The sequence below is a fragment of the Garra rufa genome, chromosome 11, assembly GCF_049309525.1.
Source record: "Garra rufa chromosome 11, GarRuf1.0, whole genome shotgun sequence".
In the NCBI taxonomy this organism is placed as follows: Eukaryota; Metazoa; Chordata; class Actinopteri; order Cypriniformes; family Cyprinidae; genus Garra; species Garra rufa.
This window is the reverse complement of record NC_133371.1, coordinates 23,080,859-23,098,358: the sequence shown is the minus strand read 5'-3', so window position 1 is coordinate 23,098,358 and position 17,500 is coordinate 23,080,859. Positions and strand designations below refer to the sequence as shown.

Below are 17,500 nucleotides of genomic sequence, written 5' to 3'. Positions count from 1 at the left end.
AGAGATCAGATTTGTTAGTGTAACTTAATTTCCTGTACTTTTTGTCTCTCTCTTGACCTTTCATCTTCCTTTCCTGCCAACTTTAGGCAGTCGATTTGGATAAATGGGTATGTCTTATGTCTCATCGTAACCTCAGCACCCTTCCTCTCCTCTGTACCTAAATTTCCTTCTTAGTGTCCGTTGTGGATGAAATAATGCTGTAGATTTCTTTACCCCTAAACATTTACTTCTGTCTGACCTTTGACCTCTGTCACCTGTTCCTCACTTTGTCCAGTTTGGTTGGAGTTGGAATCCCATTTGCTCTCCAAATGGCATTTCAAGTGACACCTCGTCCGTGTGTATAAGTGTGTACATTTGTAAGAAAAAGAGTGAGAGAAAGAGAGAGAGAGCATTCCAGTGTGTAAGATGAGCTCAGTGCCACTTAATCCTGGTTGAGGATATGATCTTCAGTGTACGGCCCATAACACTTACACTCATTCCTGGCTAACATGAAAGCTGATAAGCAGGTCTACATGAAACCTGCGGCCACACAGATCTGCAGATTTTAAATGTCATTCAGAAAGTATGACATATCCCTTGCCCCTGGCTTGATTATTATTTAACATATTTGGAATATTTTGATTATCCCTTCATCTATCAAAAAATGTATATAACAGTTGGACAGATTTTCATCAATTTCATTTCAAATTCATATATATATATATATATATATATATATATATATATATATATATATATATATATTGTTTCTATTCACAAAGTTGTACAAATGCTTTGGCCCTGGCATATTTATTTATTCAGTATTTTAGCTAATTTGATTATGTTTTCAGCTATCAAAAATTTGGTAGTCTAAATTAAAAATGTTTTAGGTTTACTTTATTTAATTTACCAAATAATTTTGCAGCATTCAACAGATCTATGAAGAAAATCTCATGCAAATTCATTTAGAGATGTTTATCTGGAAAATATAGAAGCCTGTTTCCGCAACTTATTAAAAAAAAGGTAATTGCGACTTTTTATTCTGACAATTCAGACTTTTTTGCATGCAATTTTGAGTTTACATCTCACAATTCTGACTTTTTGTTCGCAATTGAGAGCTATAATGTCAGTATTGCGTGTATTGACAAACTCACAGCTCTGACTTTATAACACGCAATTGTGAGTTATTAAGTCAGAAAAGACAAATTCAAAGACAATTCTAAGAAAAAAATAATTGTGAGAAACAGACTTGCATGTGTGATTTAAAAAAAGGTTTCCATAGGAAAATGATCAGCCAAATTAAGAGTAGGCTATATAAAAAAGTTTTTCTCCTCTTTTTCACTACTCACTACTAGCCTCCTCAGTAGTATAGTTATTTATGCTAACATCATCTTAATTTGTGGATTAAGGAATTAAACAGTATTTCATTTGCCTGAATTTTACCAATATTCTTCCATTATTTGTCAGACTGCAATATTATTTTTGAAAGGTTACTAAAATAATTTTATATGATCATTTATTATTTATTTAAATTACATATACCTATGCAATTTATTGAACTTATTGAATTTATTGAATTTATTAAACATAGGAATTAATATTTTCAAGCCATGAGTTCCCTCAAGAATTTCCTTTGGGTTTTTACCATGGCAGGTTTAGTTTAAATTGCATGAAATTATGTTTGTTTTAACAGGTAGTTGGGTAGCCAAGAATATGCCTAAAACAATTTTTAATGTAGGCAAATGCTGACCAATTCCAGCTCGACACAGCTGTTCTGATGAATTAACCCAAAAGATCTCAATTCTGGCATGATTTATTTACTCTCATGTCGTTCCAAACCTATATGACTTTCTTTTGTAGAATAGGAAAGAAAATACTTATAATGAACTGGTTGCCCTTTTCTGTGCAGTTATGGTAACTGGAGCTTTTAATGCTTCAAAAACTAATTAATTTTTTCTATATTTACGGAAGGAAATTTACTAAATATCTTCATGGAACATGATCTTTACTTTACTTATCCTAATGGTTTCTGGCATAAAAGAAAAATCGATCATTTTGACCCATACAATGTATTTTTGGCTATTTTTTGCTACAAATATACCCATGCCACTGGTTTTGTGATCCAGGGTCACAAATGGTCCAATTTTATGGCAAAGTAAAAGCAGTACATTATACAAAAATACTTCCCCTTTTCTGATCCAGAAACGGATTTGGAACAACATAGGGTTGATAAACAATGTTGGATTTTCTTTTTTAATACAACCATCTTTTGAAGGTCTGCTATGGTGTGTGCTCTCTCTCTTTCTCGTTTATGTAATCATACTCATACATAGTATGAGACCATAGACGAAACTAATAGCAACAATAATCCTGTTCTCTTGCTTTTAATCCTTACTGGATGTTGAGAAAAGGTAAGCCGTCCACAGGATGTGTCTGTTGTCCTCATGACGGCTGAATGTGACCTTTGACTCTTTGACTCCTCTGTTCAATGGTTGTTTCTGTACTTATGTATGCTCTCTCCATTTTCTGTGAATGTCAACTTAGAGTATGTGAAGAAATCTGTGGTACTTTATTCCTCTGTCCCTTCATAACAGTTTTTGTTTTCAGTCTACCTCTTCTTATGTCTCACTGTTGTCGTCATGTGAAAACGATGGAGCTCTTCCCTTTCCTATGTAAAACACTATTTGAGTACAAAGAAGTTGTTTTAACTTTATTTTCTCTGTTGTACTTAAATCTTCAGTCATCTCAGGGAGGGGGACACCGAACGCTGCTATATGGCCACGCTATCCTCCTCAGACACTACCACTCTAGCATGGTGAGAGATGCGTGATGGGTTCCATTTACAATGCCATTTACTGGCATTTAGATTGAACTAATATTAATGAAACATGTTTTTTTCCCTGAAAAACAGTATCTCAGCTGCCTGACGACATCACGTTCACTCACAGACAAGCTGGCCTTTGATGTGGGCCTGCAAGAAGATTCAACAGGTATATGTAATCCACATGGTGTTTGCATATAAATGTGTTTTAGCATTTTTTTAATCCCCCAAAAAACTAAACAGTCTCATTTATCAAGCTGTTTTGATTTTCTGAGCAGTACGATGTCATACTGCTCAGGTCCCACCCAGGACCTCTAAATGGACTGTCCCATATTAGCATATTTCCGTCCACAGCAATTTTCTCCACATTCGAGTAGCTGTAGCGACAGCAATGTCTCGTAGGAAATGCAGGTGTTTTGTTGTTGGCTGTAAAACTGAACATAAGAGTCTTCATTTCCTCCCGACATCAGAGGCACTGAGGATGCAGTGGATTAGTTTTGTTTTTAATGGTAATGTGCCACCAAATACACAAAAAACAGAATAGAGGGGTGGAGTGCGCAGTAACTCATTATCATTTAAAGAGCAGGTCATATGTTTTTTTTAAGTGTCCTAATATTGAGTTGGAGTCCCGTACAACAGGTTTAAATGCATCTAAGGTTAGAAAACATTGTAATTTTCTCAGAATACACATTTATACATAGAGTCATTTGTCAATGATTTTGAAACGGTTCGTTCGAATCAGCTTTGAGCGTAATATCTGTAAACCCCTCCCTTTTATAAGCCTACTCTGCTCTAATTGGTCAGCTGGCCAAGCCTGTTGTGATTGGCACAGAGAGGACTACTTGAGCAAGTTAGTGTTGCCAAGTCCGCCATTGTTTTTGATGTCCGCGGGTAGAAGCGCCCCCAATAATGTCATATTTAGCCCCGGAATTTGTTTACGTTTAAGGGACCCCCCTCGAAACGTGATTGGGCTAGTTCTAAGTAGCAATTGGGTGGGTTTTGTTGTGAAAACCTGGCAACCCTGAAGCACCTTTACATAAAACAATAATATAGTGTTCCAATACGTTCTTAAAATAATGACTTAAAAACATTTTGTTTAACACTTATGCAAGCAAATCATGCCCACAGTTAAAGTTTAGCTGCTAAAATGTAATGCATAACAAAACAATAATGGTGGATACGTTAGCCGAGTGCTAACACGACTAACTAATGAAACACTATCTATCTATCTATGTAATGAAGTTACATTTTTTATTATTAAAGTAATTAAAACCACGACATTCCACAATAATTGACAAATTTTTGGGAAATAATGGGTTCACATCGAATAATAAGAACTATTTTAGTAAGCCAGTAATATTGCAGTTTACCTGGAAACCTAAAGCTGCACTAGGTATACATCATATATTAGCACAAAAAAAAAAAAAAAAAAAAAGATATTTTGAGCACTCACTTGAAAATGTACACACAATGTATCAATCGTACTTACAGGTTGTGGTTTGGAGACACTTTTTAGTACAAGTAAAGAAGATTAGAAGCCAAAAAAGATAAAAAGATTAGAGAAGCATTCATCTGTAAAATGACGAGCACACAACAAAAGGTTCAAAATGTATTGCTGTGGTATCATGGAAAAAAGAATTTTAACCACTGAATAATCATCATCTTTCAACAAAACAAACTTGCTTTCACAGCGCAGGACACTTTGTTTTCTCTACATAATATAAACACACTAACTAGCGGAAGTGTTTGTGGGCTGGTCAGAGTGTTCGTACTTCGCAGCAGGCGGGATTATGCTAATATGTTACCCAGTGACGTAGATTGGTAACAGGCAGAAGATTCGAAAATATGACGACTTGTTAAGGCAGCTTAGAGTCGACTCTTTCTTTTGAGTGACAGTATCTTTATGTATAATGCACTTTTCTGATTAACTACTTTGCAGATTGTTTACATTGAAAACCCTGCTCTTTAAAATTACTAGGGATGTGAACAGAGATGTTTTTGACATGGTAAAAAGGTGTTGTAACCAAAGTAGGTTGCAGACATTTCATGAAGACCCTAAAGAGATCCAAAAACTTGGGCAAAAAAGGGCATCCAATGACTCCTTTAATAATGTCGTATGAACATTGTTACTCTTTACAACTGAGTTGAGGGAGCAGTGAATAGTGTCACATTTAATGACAGTTTTCTATCAAACCCCAAACTTCAAGGATTCGAACAGCAACAACAATCTAATGTCCAATCCCACTATAAAACCCCAGGAAAAAGAGTATTGTCTGAACAGCATGAACCAGATGGTAAAGCTAACGAATGCCTGTCTCCCACTGTCTCCTCACCAGTCTGCAAATGGCACATTTATATCGCCATGAAACACACTGTGTGTCTGCGTGCCTCAACTCTGGCTATGCACACTTGAGAACAATCAAAGACATCATTTACACAAACTATACCCACAAATGACACATTGGGTTATAGCAGTATTTCTAATATTATGTATGTTGTTATTGTTTTTTTATTATTGGATAAATTCTTTTTCTCTGTATGTTTAGGGGAAGCATGTTGGTGGACCATCCATCCTGCATCCAAACAGAGGTCAGAGGGTGAGAAGGTCAGGGTAGGAGACGACCTGATCCTGGTTAGCGTGTCATCAGAGAGATACCTAGTAAGTCTTTATAGACCCTTATATCCTAATAATACTATCAAACATGCTTCTCTGTGCAGTTGACAGCTGGTATCTGTGATATCTTTTGCAGCATCTGTCGTATGCTAGCGGGGACTTGATGGTAGATGCCTCCTTTATGCAGACCTTATGGAACATGAATCCAGTCTGCTCAGGCTGTGAGCTGGCAGAGGGTAAGTGTTCAGCAAATACAGAAAATTCACAATCAGTCGTGACCATTTTACCACAAAACCATTTGTAAGTAGCATGGGTATATTTGTAGAAAAGGCTAAAAAGATAATGTAAGTAAGTAAGTAAAGATAACGTTCCATGAAGATATTTTGTAAATTTCCTACCGTAAATATATCAAAACATTTTTAATTAGTAATATGCATTGCTAAGAACTTAATTTGGACAACTTTAAAGGCGATTTTCTCAATATATTGCTTTTTTTTGCACCCTCAGAATCCGGATTTTGAAATAGATTTTGTCCTACCTAGCAAAACATACAGTAATGGAAAGCTTATTTACTTATGTTTTTCAGATGATGTATAAATCCATATATAAATGTATAAATCTGCTCTTTATATGTGCTCTTTTAGGGTACTTAACTGGAGGTCATGTTATAAGACTGTTTCATGGTCACATGGATGAGTGTCTGGCCATCTCAACACCTGATCAGGGAGAAGAACAGCGCAAGTAAGAGACGAATATATATATACAGCGGTGCTTGAAAGTTTATGAACGCTTTTCTATATTTCTACATAAATATGACCCAAAGGATCATCGGATTTTCACACAAGTCCTGAAAGTAGACAAAGAGTATCCAATCAAACAAACGAGACAAACATATATACTTTTTTCATTTATTTTTTCTGGAAAATTATCCAATAACTTTGACAACCTTTTGCAGCAATAACTGCAGCTAAACATTTCTTGTAACTGCTGATCATTCCTGAAAAATGACTTGTAGGAATTTGAATCCATTCCTCAGTACAGAACTGCTTCAACTCTGTTTCCTCCTATGGTCTTTCCACAATTTCAATTGGATTAAGGTCTAGACTTTAACTTGGCCATTCCAAAACATTAAATTTGTTCTTCTTTAACCATTCTTTGGTAAAAATGACTTGTGTGCTTGGGGTCATTGTCTTGCTGCATGACCCACTTTGTCTTGAGATTCAGTTCTCAGACAGATGTCCTGATATTTTTCTTTAGAATTTGCTAGTATATTTCAGAATTCGTTGATCCATCAATTATGGCAAGCCATCCTGGCCAAGTGCAGCAAAACAGGCCCAAACCATGATACTACCACCACCATGTTTCACAGATGGATTATCCAAACATAACGCTTCTCATTTTAACCCAAAATTTCTATTGTGGTCTAATCCGTCCATTGAAAATTTCTCCAATAGTCATCTGGTTTGTCCACATGATCTTCGGTAATCATGCAGATGGACAGCAGTGTTCGTTTTCGAGATGCACACCAGTGTTTGTTTAGTGTTCCTCTAATGGTGGATTCACGAACATTAACATTAGTCAATGTGACAAAGGTCTTTAGTTGCTTAAAAGTTTCTCTAGAGTCCTTTTCAGACTATTACGTGTCTTGCTTTTGGAGTGATCTTTGTTGGTCGACCACTACTGGGGAGGGTAACGGTTTTCTTAAATTTCCTTCATTTGTACCCAGTCTGGCTGAGTGTGGATTTGTGGAGATCTCCTTTGTTTGTGCCATGATTCACTTCCACAAAAAGGACCAGACTTTGATTGAACCCTGTTCTTTAAATAAAACAAGGCACACACTGATACCTGATAGTTTCACTCATTGAAAACACCTTTGAATAGATGGACTGTAATTTCACCCTCAAATTAACTGCTAATCCTAGAGATTCACATACTTTTGCCACTAACAGATGTGTAATATTGGACCATTTTCCAGAAAAAAAAATAAAAAATAACAAAGTAAAATCTCAATTGTTTGATTGGGCTCTCTTTGTCAACTTTCAGGACTTCTGATGTTTTGGGTCATATTTATGCAGAAATATAGAAAATTATAAAGGCTCCACAAACTTAAGCACCACTGTATATTAGAGTTGGGGTCTAGACCCTCGCTTAGATTCGGACTGCAATCATAATGGATTTGACACTCAGACTTGACACGGAGTCTGTCATTTTGTAGTACAATATTTTTGAGAGTACAGTTGAATCCATGTCACATGTAATATGAAAGATAAAAATTGTGACATCAAGGCCTTAATAAACATGTCTCACTCTAAAAAGAACAGAATTCATTTGAAATAGAAATATTTGCAACATTATAAATATCTTTACTGTCGCTTTTGATCCATTGAATGCATCCTTGTCTTGTTTTAAAAAAAAATCTTACAGATTCTGAACCTTCGAACAGTGATGTACACACACAAACTCACTCACTCACACAAACACGTATAGTAGTATATATATATATTTAATTATTTAAGCAAGCTGTTTTTATCACTGCACCATCTGTACTGTATGTACATTAAATGACCTGTTATGATTGGCTAACCTCATTATACTGTGTATTTCACACTGAATGCTTAATATAAATACTAATAATGTCAATCTCTTTCTCTAGGATTGCACAATATGAAGGAGGGGCAGTATGTAGTCAGGCCCGTTCATTATGGAGACTTGAGCCTCTGAGAATTGGGTGAGAAAATCTCTCACCTCTTATTATTTTTTTTGACCCAGGACCACAAAACCAGTCATAATGGTATTTTTTTAAAATTAAGATTAATACAACATCTAAAAGCTGAATAAATGAGCTTTCAATTGATGTATGGTTTGTATATTTGGCCGAGATACAACTATTTGGGTATCTGGAATCTGAGGGTGCAAAAAATCTAAATATTGAGAAAATCGCCTCTAAAGTTATCCAAATGAAGTTCTTAGCAATTTCATATTACTAATCAAAAATTAATATTTGATAAATTAACGATAAGAAATTTACAAAATATCTTCATGGAACATGATCCTTATTTGATATCCTAATAAATTTTGGCATAAAAGAAAAATCGATAATTTTGACCCATACAATGTATTTTTGGCTATTGGCTACTTAAGACTAGTTTTGTGGTCAAGGGTCACATTTATCTATTTATTTAGTTTTGCATGTACATTTTGCAATACATATATGTTTTGTCTCTACAGTTGGAGCGGTAGCCATATGAAGTGGGGCCAGGCTTTCCGCGTACGCCACATCACAACGGGTCGGTACCTGTGTTTGGATGAGGAGAAGGGTCTGATGGTTCTGGATCCAGAGAAAGCCAACACCAAATTGTCTGCCTTCTGTTACCGTGCATCAAAGGTAGCTTTGAACTTCTCATGAATTAAAAAAATCAGCTTTTTATTTGGTGAGTTTGACTAGTTATCAAATTCTAATGCCTTTTCTCGTTTTCTGGAGAACAGGAGAAAGTGGAGGGGGCTCAGAAGAAGCGAGATGTGGAAGGAATGGGCATTCCTGAGATCAAGTATGGCGAGTCCATGTGTTTTATGCAGCATCTTTCCACAGGGTTGTGGCTCACATATGCAGCTTTAGATGCCAAAGCGGCTCGCCTAGGAACTATGAAGAGAAGGGTATGAAGCTCACTGAACTACAAACCAAATGATCATATACCAACTTAACTGATGTCAAGCCAGTCACACTGTTGTATTTCTTATGATCTCACATTTACACCAAACTCTTTCTTTATCTCTCTTTTAGGCCATATTACATCAAGAGGGTCATATGGATGATGCACTGACTTGCTCGCGCTCTCAGATGGAAGAGTCTCAGGCTGCTCGTATGATCTACAGCACCACTGGCCTTTTTACACAGGTTCATCAAGTACGACTGCAAATCACATACAATCTAATGTTCATTTATTCTGTATATTATACTGTCACAATGAATCCTGTGTAATATATCATTGTCTTCAGTCACATTATCCTTCACATGAACATTTCTTGTAATATTTTCTTTACTGTCGCTTTTGATCAATTGAATGCATCCTTGCTGAATGAATCATTCCTTAAAAAATCAGACTTTATACTTTTGAACAGTGATGTACACACTCATATCTATAATATATATAATATATAATATATATAATAATATATATCTATATATATCTATATCTATCTATCTATCTATCTATCTATCTATCTATCTATATATATATATATATATATATATAATATATATATATATATATATATATATATATATATATATATATATCAGAATAAGAATTTGGTGATATTTAATGGTTACATTTATTGATTGATAAAACATAAAGTGAAAATAGAAGTAGTATGAAGTTTTCCACCAAAATATTAAGTGGACTTAGCTATTTCAAATATTAAAAGACTTTGCTATTACTTTTTATCAATTTAACACATCCTTGCTGAATACAATTTTTTTTTTTAAAGAAAAGAAAAAAAAGAAAAGAAAAATTTACTAACCACAAACTTTTAAATTATAGTTTATATTGTTAGAACAATATAACAATTTAATTCAATAAATTCTGTTCTTTTGAACTTTTCATTTTTTAAAGATTCCTGAAAAAAACTTCCACTTTTCCAAAAAATATTAACCAGCACTGATAATAAATCCACATATTTCTGAAGGATAATGTGACACTGAATACTGTTATGATGCTGAAAATTCAGCTTTGATCACATGAATAAATTAGATTTGAATGTATATTAATAAAATAGGAAAACATTCTTTTACATCATAATAAAATTTCACGATATTAAATTTTTTGGTGTATTTTTGATCAAATGAATGCAGCTTATTTAGACTGATAATTGAAGAAAATATTTATAGACTGTTGCCTTATATTTTCTTGTGTGTGTTTCTGTGTGTGAATGTGCATGCATCCTCTTCTCTCTCTTGTACATCAGAGGTCTGGATTCTCTGAGTGGGAAGAACAAATCCCCGGGTCCGGTGTCCCTGCCACTGGACGGAGTTATCCTGTCCTTGCAGGATCTGATCCATTACTTCCGGCCTCCAGAGGAGGAGCTGGAACACGAGGAGAAACAGACCAAGCTGCGCTCTCTACGCAACCGACAGAACCTCTTCCAAGAAGAGGTATGTGTGTGCGTGTTTGTGCCTGTCTGTCTGACAATCAGCCCTGATCCCCTTTAATTGGTGTCTCTTTTCTGTTGCAGGGGATGATCACCATCGTTCTGGAGTGTATCGACCGCCTGAATGTCTACAACACTGCTGCACACTTCTCTGAGTTTGCCGGAGAGGAAGCTGCTGAATCCTGGAAGGAGATTGTCAACCTGCTCTATGAACTGCTTGGTGACTGAATATAAATAATTTATCTATTTATTTTGGACTATATGGATTAGATTTGTGAATGTGTCTCTATTTTCACAGCGTCGCTGATTAGAGGAAACCGATCTAACTGTGCTCTGTTTTGCGATAACTTGGACTGGCTGGTTAGTAAACTAGATCGTCTGGAAGCTTCTTCAGGTATATATATCCCCTTCATCCAGCACACAGTGATCAAATGCCACATAATGACTAACAACCTGTCTTTAATCCTTGCTCTCATACTTCTTTATTTTATCTGTTGTCCTCCAGGCATCCTAGAGGTGCTCTATTGTGTTTTGATTGAAAGTCCTGAAGTCTTGAACATCATTCAGGAGAATCACATCAAGTCTATCATTTCTCTCTTGGACAAGCATGGTCGAAACCATAAGGTCTGACTGCAAAAGTGATTTAGGTCAACTGAAATTTCGTCATTTTGATACACAGTGAAAAATCTCACTTTGGTCTGCTTTTTTCTGGACAGGTTTTAGATGTATTACGATCTCTGTGTGTGTGTAACGGTGTTGCTGTGAGGTCCAATCAAAACCTCATCACAGAAAATCTGCTTCCGGGCCGTGACCTCCTACTGCAGACTAACATCGTTAACTATGTATCGAGGTAATTTCTGTTGAGATATAAAGGTTTTTGTCCAATTAAAAATTCTGCATTGCCGCTTTTGTTCCTGAAAGTGTGTTAAATCAAATAAATTGTAAAGATTTCAAACCCTTTAACTACATAAATGTTGCTTACTCCTTATAGCGTGAGGCCCAATATCTTCTTGGGGACTTGTGAAGGTTCTACACAGTATAAAAAGTGGTACTTTGAGGTGATGGTGGACTACATGGAACCATATGTGTCCGCTCAGGCTACCCATCTGCGTGTTGGCTGGGCTCTGACTGAGGGTTTCAGTCCGTACCCAGGAGGAGGAGAGGGCTGGGGTGGCAACGGTGTGGGTGATGACCTCTATTCTTATGGCTTTGATGGCCTTCAATTGTGGTCAGGTAAGTGTGGTGATCTTGTAAATTCTACACAGTGTATGTGTGAGTGTTAATGGTCCTTAAACCATATTTTTGCTCTGTGTAGGTCATGTGTCACGTCAGGTGGCTTCACCCAACCAGCACATCCTGGCAGCAGATGACGTTGTGAGCTGCTGTCTGGATTTAAGTGTGCCCAGTATCTCCTTCCGTATCAATGGCCATCCAGTCCAGGGAATGTTTGAGAACTTCAACGTTGATGGCCTCTTCTTCCCTGTCATTAGCTTCTCCGCTGGAGTGAAGTAATTAACATTATTATTTTGTATTGCATAACCTTTTCTTAAAGGGATAGTTCACCCTAAATGAAAATTGTTTGATTAAATACTCACCCTCATGGTGCTCCAAACCCGTAAGACCTTTGTTCATCTTCAAAACACAAATTAAGATATTTCTTATGAATTTCGAGAGCTTTCTGACCCTGCATAGACAGCAACGCCACTGACATGTTCAAGACACAGAAAGGTAGTCAAGACATCCATGAGACAGCAGGAATATTAGACTGCTGTCACTTTAAGAGCTGCCCGGATCCTTTCTGAGCTGTTTGCTTTCCCCTAGGACCTAAATTCCATTCAAGGTACATAAACGGCATATAAACTGAACTCTGTTCAGTACTCACGCACCATTTTCACATGCACATGCCCAGAAACAGACAATGCGCGCATATAGCTTAATGAGCTCTTTTTCACTTCTGATTGTGTTTCAACAGCTTAAAATCACTTGATTTTAAACCGCAATGCTTATCACTTTTGACCATTAGGTGGTGCTGTTATCAAATCGATGTGGTGTGTTCTGTGTGAGGTTACAATGGCACACACAAAGTTTGGTTTCAATAAAGCTTTGCAGAGATATAGCTTTTATACCGTTTGGCATTATTCCAGCAAATTCATTGATGTGTTAAATGCTAACCATTTTGTATATCGACACAAAATCCATACATTTTTGCCAGCATGATCTGAAAATGATTTCAGTCAAATTTGGTGAAAATCAGATCAACGGTCTAGTTTAAAAAAGTAAAAAAAAAAAAAAAAAAATTGGTATCCATGTTCTTGGCATAACCTAAAGAATATATTGAGACCAGTTTCTTTACAATTTTATGAAACTCAGCTCACATGGTTAAAACTGGGTATGGTTTGACTCGGACAAGTTTAGTGATTTTTAGCCAAATCATTTAGAAGTTATAAGCAAAAATAGCTATTTTTCATATCTCCTGACCACTAGGTGTCACTGTGCCGAAACTGTGCAAGTAGCCTCAGGTCATGGTTTTTATAACAAAACTAAACCATTGTGGAGATGTAGCCTCACATCAATTTTTGCATGCTTTTCGTCAAATTCGTTCATGCGTTATTGACGAACAGTTTGACTAATCAACTTGAATTCCATGACTTTTTGCCAGCATGGTCTGAAGGTGCTCTGAGCCAATTTTGGTGAAAATTCAACAAACCGTCTGGGACGTGTTCGAAAAATAAGGTTTTTCAAACTATTGAAAATAGCGAAAATTCTTAAACTTAAATTTAGGTGTCCATTTGACTTTGCATGAGCCAAGGATTCAGAGAAAAAAATTCATAGGAAAAGAATTTTCTTTCTAGACCTTATGGTTCAAAAGTTATTAAAAGTTATCAAAAGTTATTAAAAGTTTATTAGCATAAACATGAGTGAATGGACAAGTGGTGGCTCTAGAGAGTTTGAGCTAGAGACTCTAAAATTGCTATGGGTAACGTGGAGACTGTCCTCTATCTGTGTGCCAAATTTCATAACTTTTCCGCAAGCGGTTCTATGGGCTGCCATAGACTGGAGTGGAAGAAGAAGAAGCGGAATAAGAACGCCTTCAGTGCTTGGCCCCTAACTAAAATCTAAATTTTAGAAAAATGATCATTCATTTGTCACTTACTGACCTTTTTTTTCTCCATTTTACAGAGCTCGCTTCCTTTTGGGTGGCCGCCATGGGGATTTTAAGTTTTTGCCCCCTCCTGGTTACGCACCATGTTATGAAGCTCTACTTCCCAAAGACAGAATGCGCATTGAGCCTATTAAGGAGTATAAACATGACTTTAATGGAGTCAGAAACCTGCTGGGCCCCACGCAGTCCCTCACACACACCTCATTCACTCCATGTCCTGTTGACACTGCCCAGGTAAACTAAACAAACTTACATTTTTTAAACTCCACGGTTGCTTGCCAAAAGTAAATCAGTGTATGTTTATTGTGTATGTAATGGCATTTGTAGATTGTTCTACCTCCTCATTTGGAGCGAATCAGAGAGAAGCTTGCAGAAAACATCCATGAGCTCTGGGCTGTGACTCGTATTGAACAGGGTTGGACCTATGGAATGGTGAGTGCTTTATACCAACTCAAACACAAACATACATATAAACTCAAGATTCTTATTAAAGTTACATTCTTTCTCTCTCTCTCTCAGTTCAGGGATGATAATAAAAAGTTGCACCCGTGTTTGGTGGACTTTCAGAGTCTTCCAGAACCCGAGAGGAATTATAACCTCCAGATGTCTGGAGAAACCTTGAAGTGAGTGTCTGTTGAATCTCAAATGTCTGAAGTTCATTGCTTATACATCCATCTGTCTATCCAGTTTTTTCACCAACTTTTCTCCTTGACCTCTGCAGAACCCTCTTAGCTTTGGGATGCCATGTAGGCATGGGAGATGAAAAAGCAGAGGAGAATCTGAGGAAGATCAAACTGCCCAAAACGTGTGTAAACCTAAAAACGCATCCAGTGTTTGTCTTAAATAATGTATAAGGTTTTGGTTTTCACAATTTTCTATTCCTTGCTCAGTTATGTGATGAGCAGCGGGTACAAACCTGCTCCTCTGGACCTCAATCATGTCAAACTGACGCCCAATCAGAACCAGCTGGTGGAAAAGCTGGCAGAAAATGGACACAATGTTTGGGCACGGGACAGAGTGAAACAAGGATGGACCTACAGCATTGTGCAGGTATACGTAGATACTATGCTGACGCTGTCATAATAAAGCGACTTCCTCAGTTGCTGTGTTTATTAGTGTCAACTAGGTTGGAGGAGGTCAAATTGAATCTGAGGTGGCGCAAACCAGACCCCAAAGGGGGTACCATTTGGTTGAAATAGCGTTTGGTTTAGATTGCTGTCCACTTCTTAAAATAATATACATAGGTATAATTGGTTAAAGTTAGAAATCACACAGTGCCTTGCGAAAATATTCATACTCCTTCGTTTCATTTTGTTATGTTGCTGCCTTATGATAAACTGCTTTAAATAACTTTTTCCCACATCAATCTACACTCCATACACCATAATGTCAAAGCAAAAATAGAATTGTCACAACTTCATAAATTTATATAAAAAACTGAATAAGTTAATTGCATAAGTATTCATACCCTCAACTCAGTACTTAGTTGAAGCACATTTACAGCCTTTTTGTGTATAATTCGACAAGCTTTGCTCATCAGCATTTGGCAATTATCTGCCATTTTTCTCCTCACCCCTTTAAATTCCCAATGTGTTTTTATGTGTTTTCACTGAGGAGAGGATTGAGTCTTGAGTGACCATCAGGTTCTTGGTCGCCAGTCTCAGTTTGGCCTAGAGGCCAGTTCTAGGAAGAGTCCTGGTTGTTTCAAACTTTTTCCATTAAGGGTAACGGAGACTATGCTTCTGTGAACCTTCAATGCAGCAGAATTTTTTCTGAACTCTTCCACCTATGTGTGGCTTGATCCAATCATGTTTCTGAGCTCTACAGGCAGTTTTTTTTTTTTTACCTCAGGGCTTGGTTTTTGCTCTGATGTGCATTTTCAGGTGTTACACCTTACACCCAAGATGTGTGTGCCTTTCCAAATCATGACCATTTAAATGAATTTGCCACAGGTTAACTTCACTTTAAGTGTAGTAACATCTACAAGCAATATTAAGGCTCCTGAGCTAAATTCCAAGTGTCCCAGATAAGGGTATGAATTCTTATGCAATGGAAATTTTTGATTCTTAATAACTTGGCAAAGATGTTAAAAACCTGTTTTTTGCCTTGCCATTATGGCGTTTCAGTGTAGACTGATGTGAAAACAAAAGTAATTTAAAGCAGTTTAGCCTAAGGCAGCAACATAACAAAATGTGAAAAATATATGAGTATGAGTATGAATATGTTTGTAAGGCACTGTCTTTTGGATCTCAGTTGTATGACTTTGTTGAATTTCTGTGAACTGGAATTTAGTTAATAATACTTCAAAAACTAGAAAAGAAGCACAACTTTTTTTTACTCTTGTTACTTACCTTGTGACCCTCAGGACATCTTAAATAAGCGTAACCCTCGTCTGGTGCCATACAACCTGCTGGACGAGAGAACTAAGAAGACCAACAGAGACAGTGTGAACAATGCTGTGCGCACTCTGATTGGCTATGGATACAACATCGAGCCTCCAGATCAGGAGAGCAGTAAGTCTTTGTTTTAGTGTTTTTACCAGTGTCTGTATTAAATAGATAGTTCAACCAAAAATATAAATTCCATCATTAATTACTCACCCTCATGTCGTTCCAAACCCATAAGACCTTTGTTCATCTTCAGAACACAAATTAAGATATTTTTGATGAAATCTGAGAGATTCTGACCTTGCATATAGTGCATTTAAGGCCTAGAAAGGTAGTAATCAGGTAGACATCAGTGGTTCAACCATAATGTTATTAAGCTTCGAGAATACTTTTTGTGCGCAAAGAAAACAAAAAGAACAACTTTATTCACCAATTTCTTCTCTTCCGTGTCAGTCTTCGATAGTATTTAGACAGCAACACATTCAAGGCCCAGAAACGTAAGGAAATAAACAAGTCAAAAAGCTCTCGGATTTCAACCAAAATATCTTAATTTGTGTTCCGAAGATGAATAAAAGTCGAACGGGTTTGGAATGACATAAGATTGAGCAATTAAAGACAATTTTCATTTTCAGGTTGAACTATTACTTTAATGTGGTTGAGAGTGCGTATGTCAAAATTATCACTTCTAGGAATATGCAAGAGAATATGGAACAGACCTTAATAAAGTCATTGCTCAACTTCAGACTTCATATTGTTTTTGCAGTCCAAAACTCAGTTTTTCCCCACAGGTGGTCATGGTGTTGAGAACACACATGGAGATAAAGTGCGTATCTTCAGGGCAGAGAAGCAGTATGCTGTTACCTCAGGAAAATGGTACTTTGAATTTGAGGCCGTTACCACAGGAGAGATGAGAGTCGGCTGGTCTCGACCGAACGTCCGTTCTGATGTTGAGCTTGGTTCTGACGAGCTGGCCTATGTCTTTAATGGAAACAGGGTCAGTGGTGTCATATTAATCTAATTCTGCTGTGTTATATGGTACCAGACTGTAGGCCATCTATCCAGCTAATTGGACCAATACTTTTTGTGTGCCGTAAAGTTGCTGACAAATTATTTTGGATAGCTGCAATAAACGCTGAATTACTCTCTTCTGCTCTTCCTGCAGGCTCAGCGATGGCACATTGGTAATGATCCATTTGGCCGTCAATGGCAGTCTGGTGATGTGGTCGGGTGCATGATAGACCTCACTGAAATGAACATCATGTTCACCCTTAACGGAGAGATGCTGATCAGCGATTCTGGCTCTGAAATGGCCTTCAAAGACATTGAGATTGGAGACGGTGAGAATTTGGGCTATAGCGTTGTACTGTATATCAGCGGGGTTTCAGTGA

General features: G+C 36.9%; 1 protein-coding gene across 1 annotated transcript in view; it reads left to right on the top strand.

Moving 5' to 3' along the window:
* The window catches only part of ryr1b (ryanodine receptor 1b (skeletal)), a 128,457-nt gene that overhangs the window by 33,577 nt on the left and 77,380 nt on the right, over positions 1–17,500 (top strand). The window contains exons 5-30 of the mRNA XM_073850155.1: positions 87–107; positions 2,720–2,794; positions 2,891–2,969; positions 5,347–5,459; positions 5,551–5,650; positions 6,059–6,155; positions 8,068–8,142; positions 8,643–8,799; positions 8,901–9,068; positions 9,196–9,309; positions 9,956–9,963; positions 10,380–10,566; positions 10,647–10,782; positions 10,861–10,956; positions 11,068–11,186; positions 11,279–11,412; positions 11,554–11,795; positions 11,878–12,070; positions 13,743–13,959; positions 14,053–14,157; positions 14,245–14,348; positions 14,447–14,530; positions 14,616–14,775; positions 16,091–16,238; positions 16,901–17,106; positions 17,275–17,449. Of these exons, the coding sequence (XP_073706256.1) occupies positions 87–107; positions 2,720–2,794; positions 2,891–2,969; positions 5,347–5,459; positions 5,551–5,650; positions 6,059–6,155; positions 8,068–8,142; positions 8,643–8,799; positions 8,901–9,068; positions 9,196–9,309; positions 9,956–9,963; positions 10,380–10,566; positions 10,647–10,782; positions 10,861–10,956; positions 11,068–11,186; positions 11,279–11,412; positions 11,554–11,795; positions 11,878–12,070; positions 13,743–13,959; positions 14,053–14,157; positions 14,245–14,348; positions 14,447–14,530; positions 14,616–14,775; positions 16,091–16,238; positions 16,901–17,106; positions 17,275–17,449 (3,313 nt within the window). The remainder of the gene's footprint in view (positions 1–86; positions 108–2,719; positions 2,795–2,890; positions 2,970–5,346; positions 5,460–5,550; positions 5,651–6,058; positions 6,156–8,067; positions 8,143–8,642; positions 8,800–8,900; positions 9,069–9,195; positions 9,310–9,955; positions 9,964–10,379; positions 10,567–10,646; positions 10,783–10,860; positions 10,957–11,067; positions 11,187–11,278; positions 11,413–11,553; positions 11,796–11,877; positions 12,071–13,742; positions 13,960–14,052; positions 14,158–14,244; positions 14,349–14,446; positions 14,531–14,615; positions 14,776–16,090; positions 16,239–16,900; positions 17,107–17,274; positions 17,450–17,500) is intronic.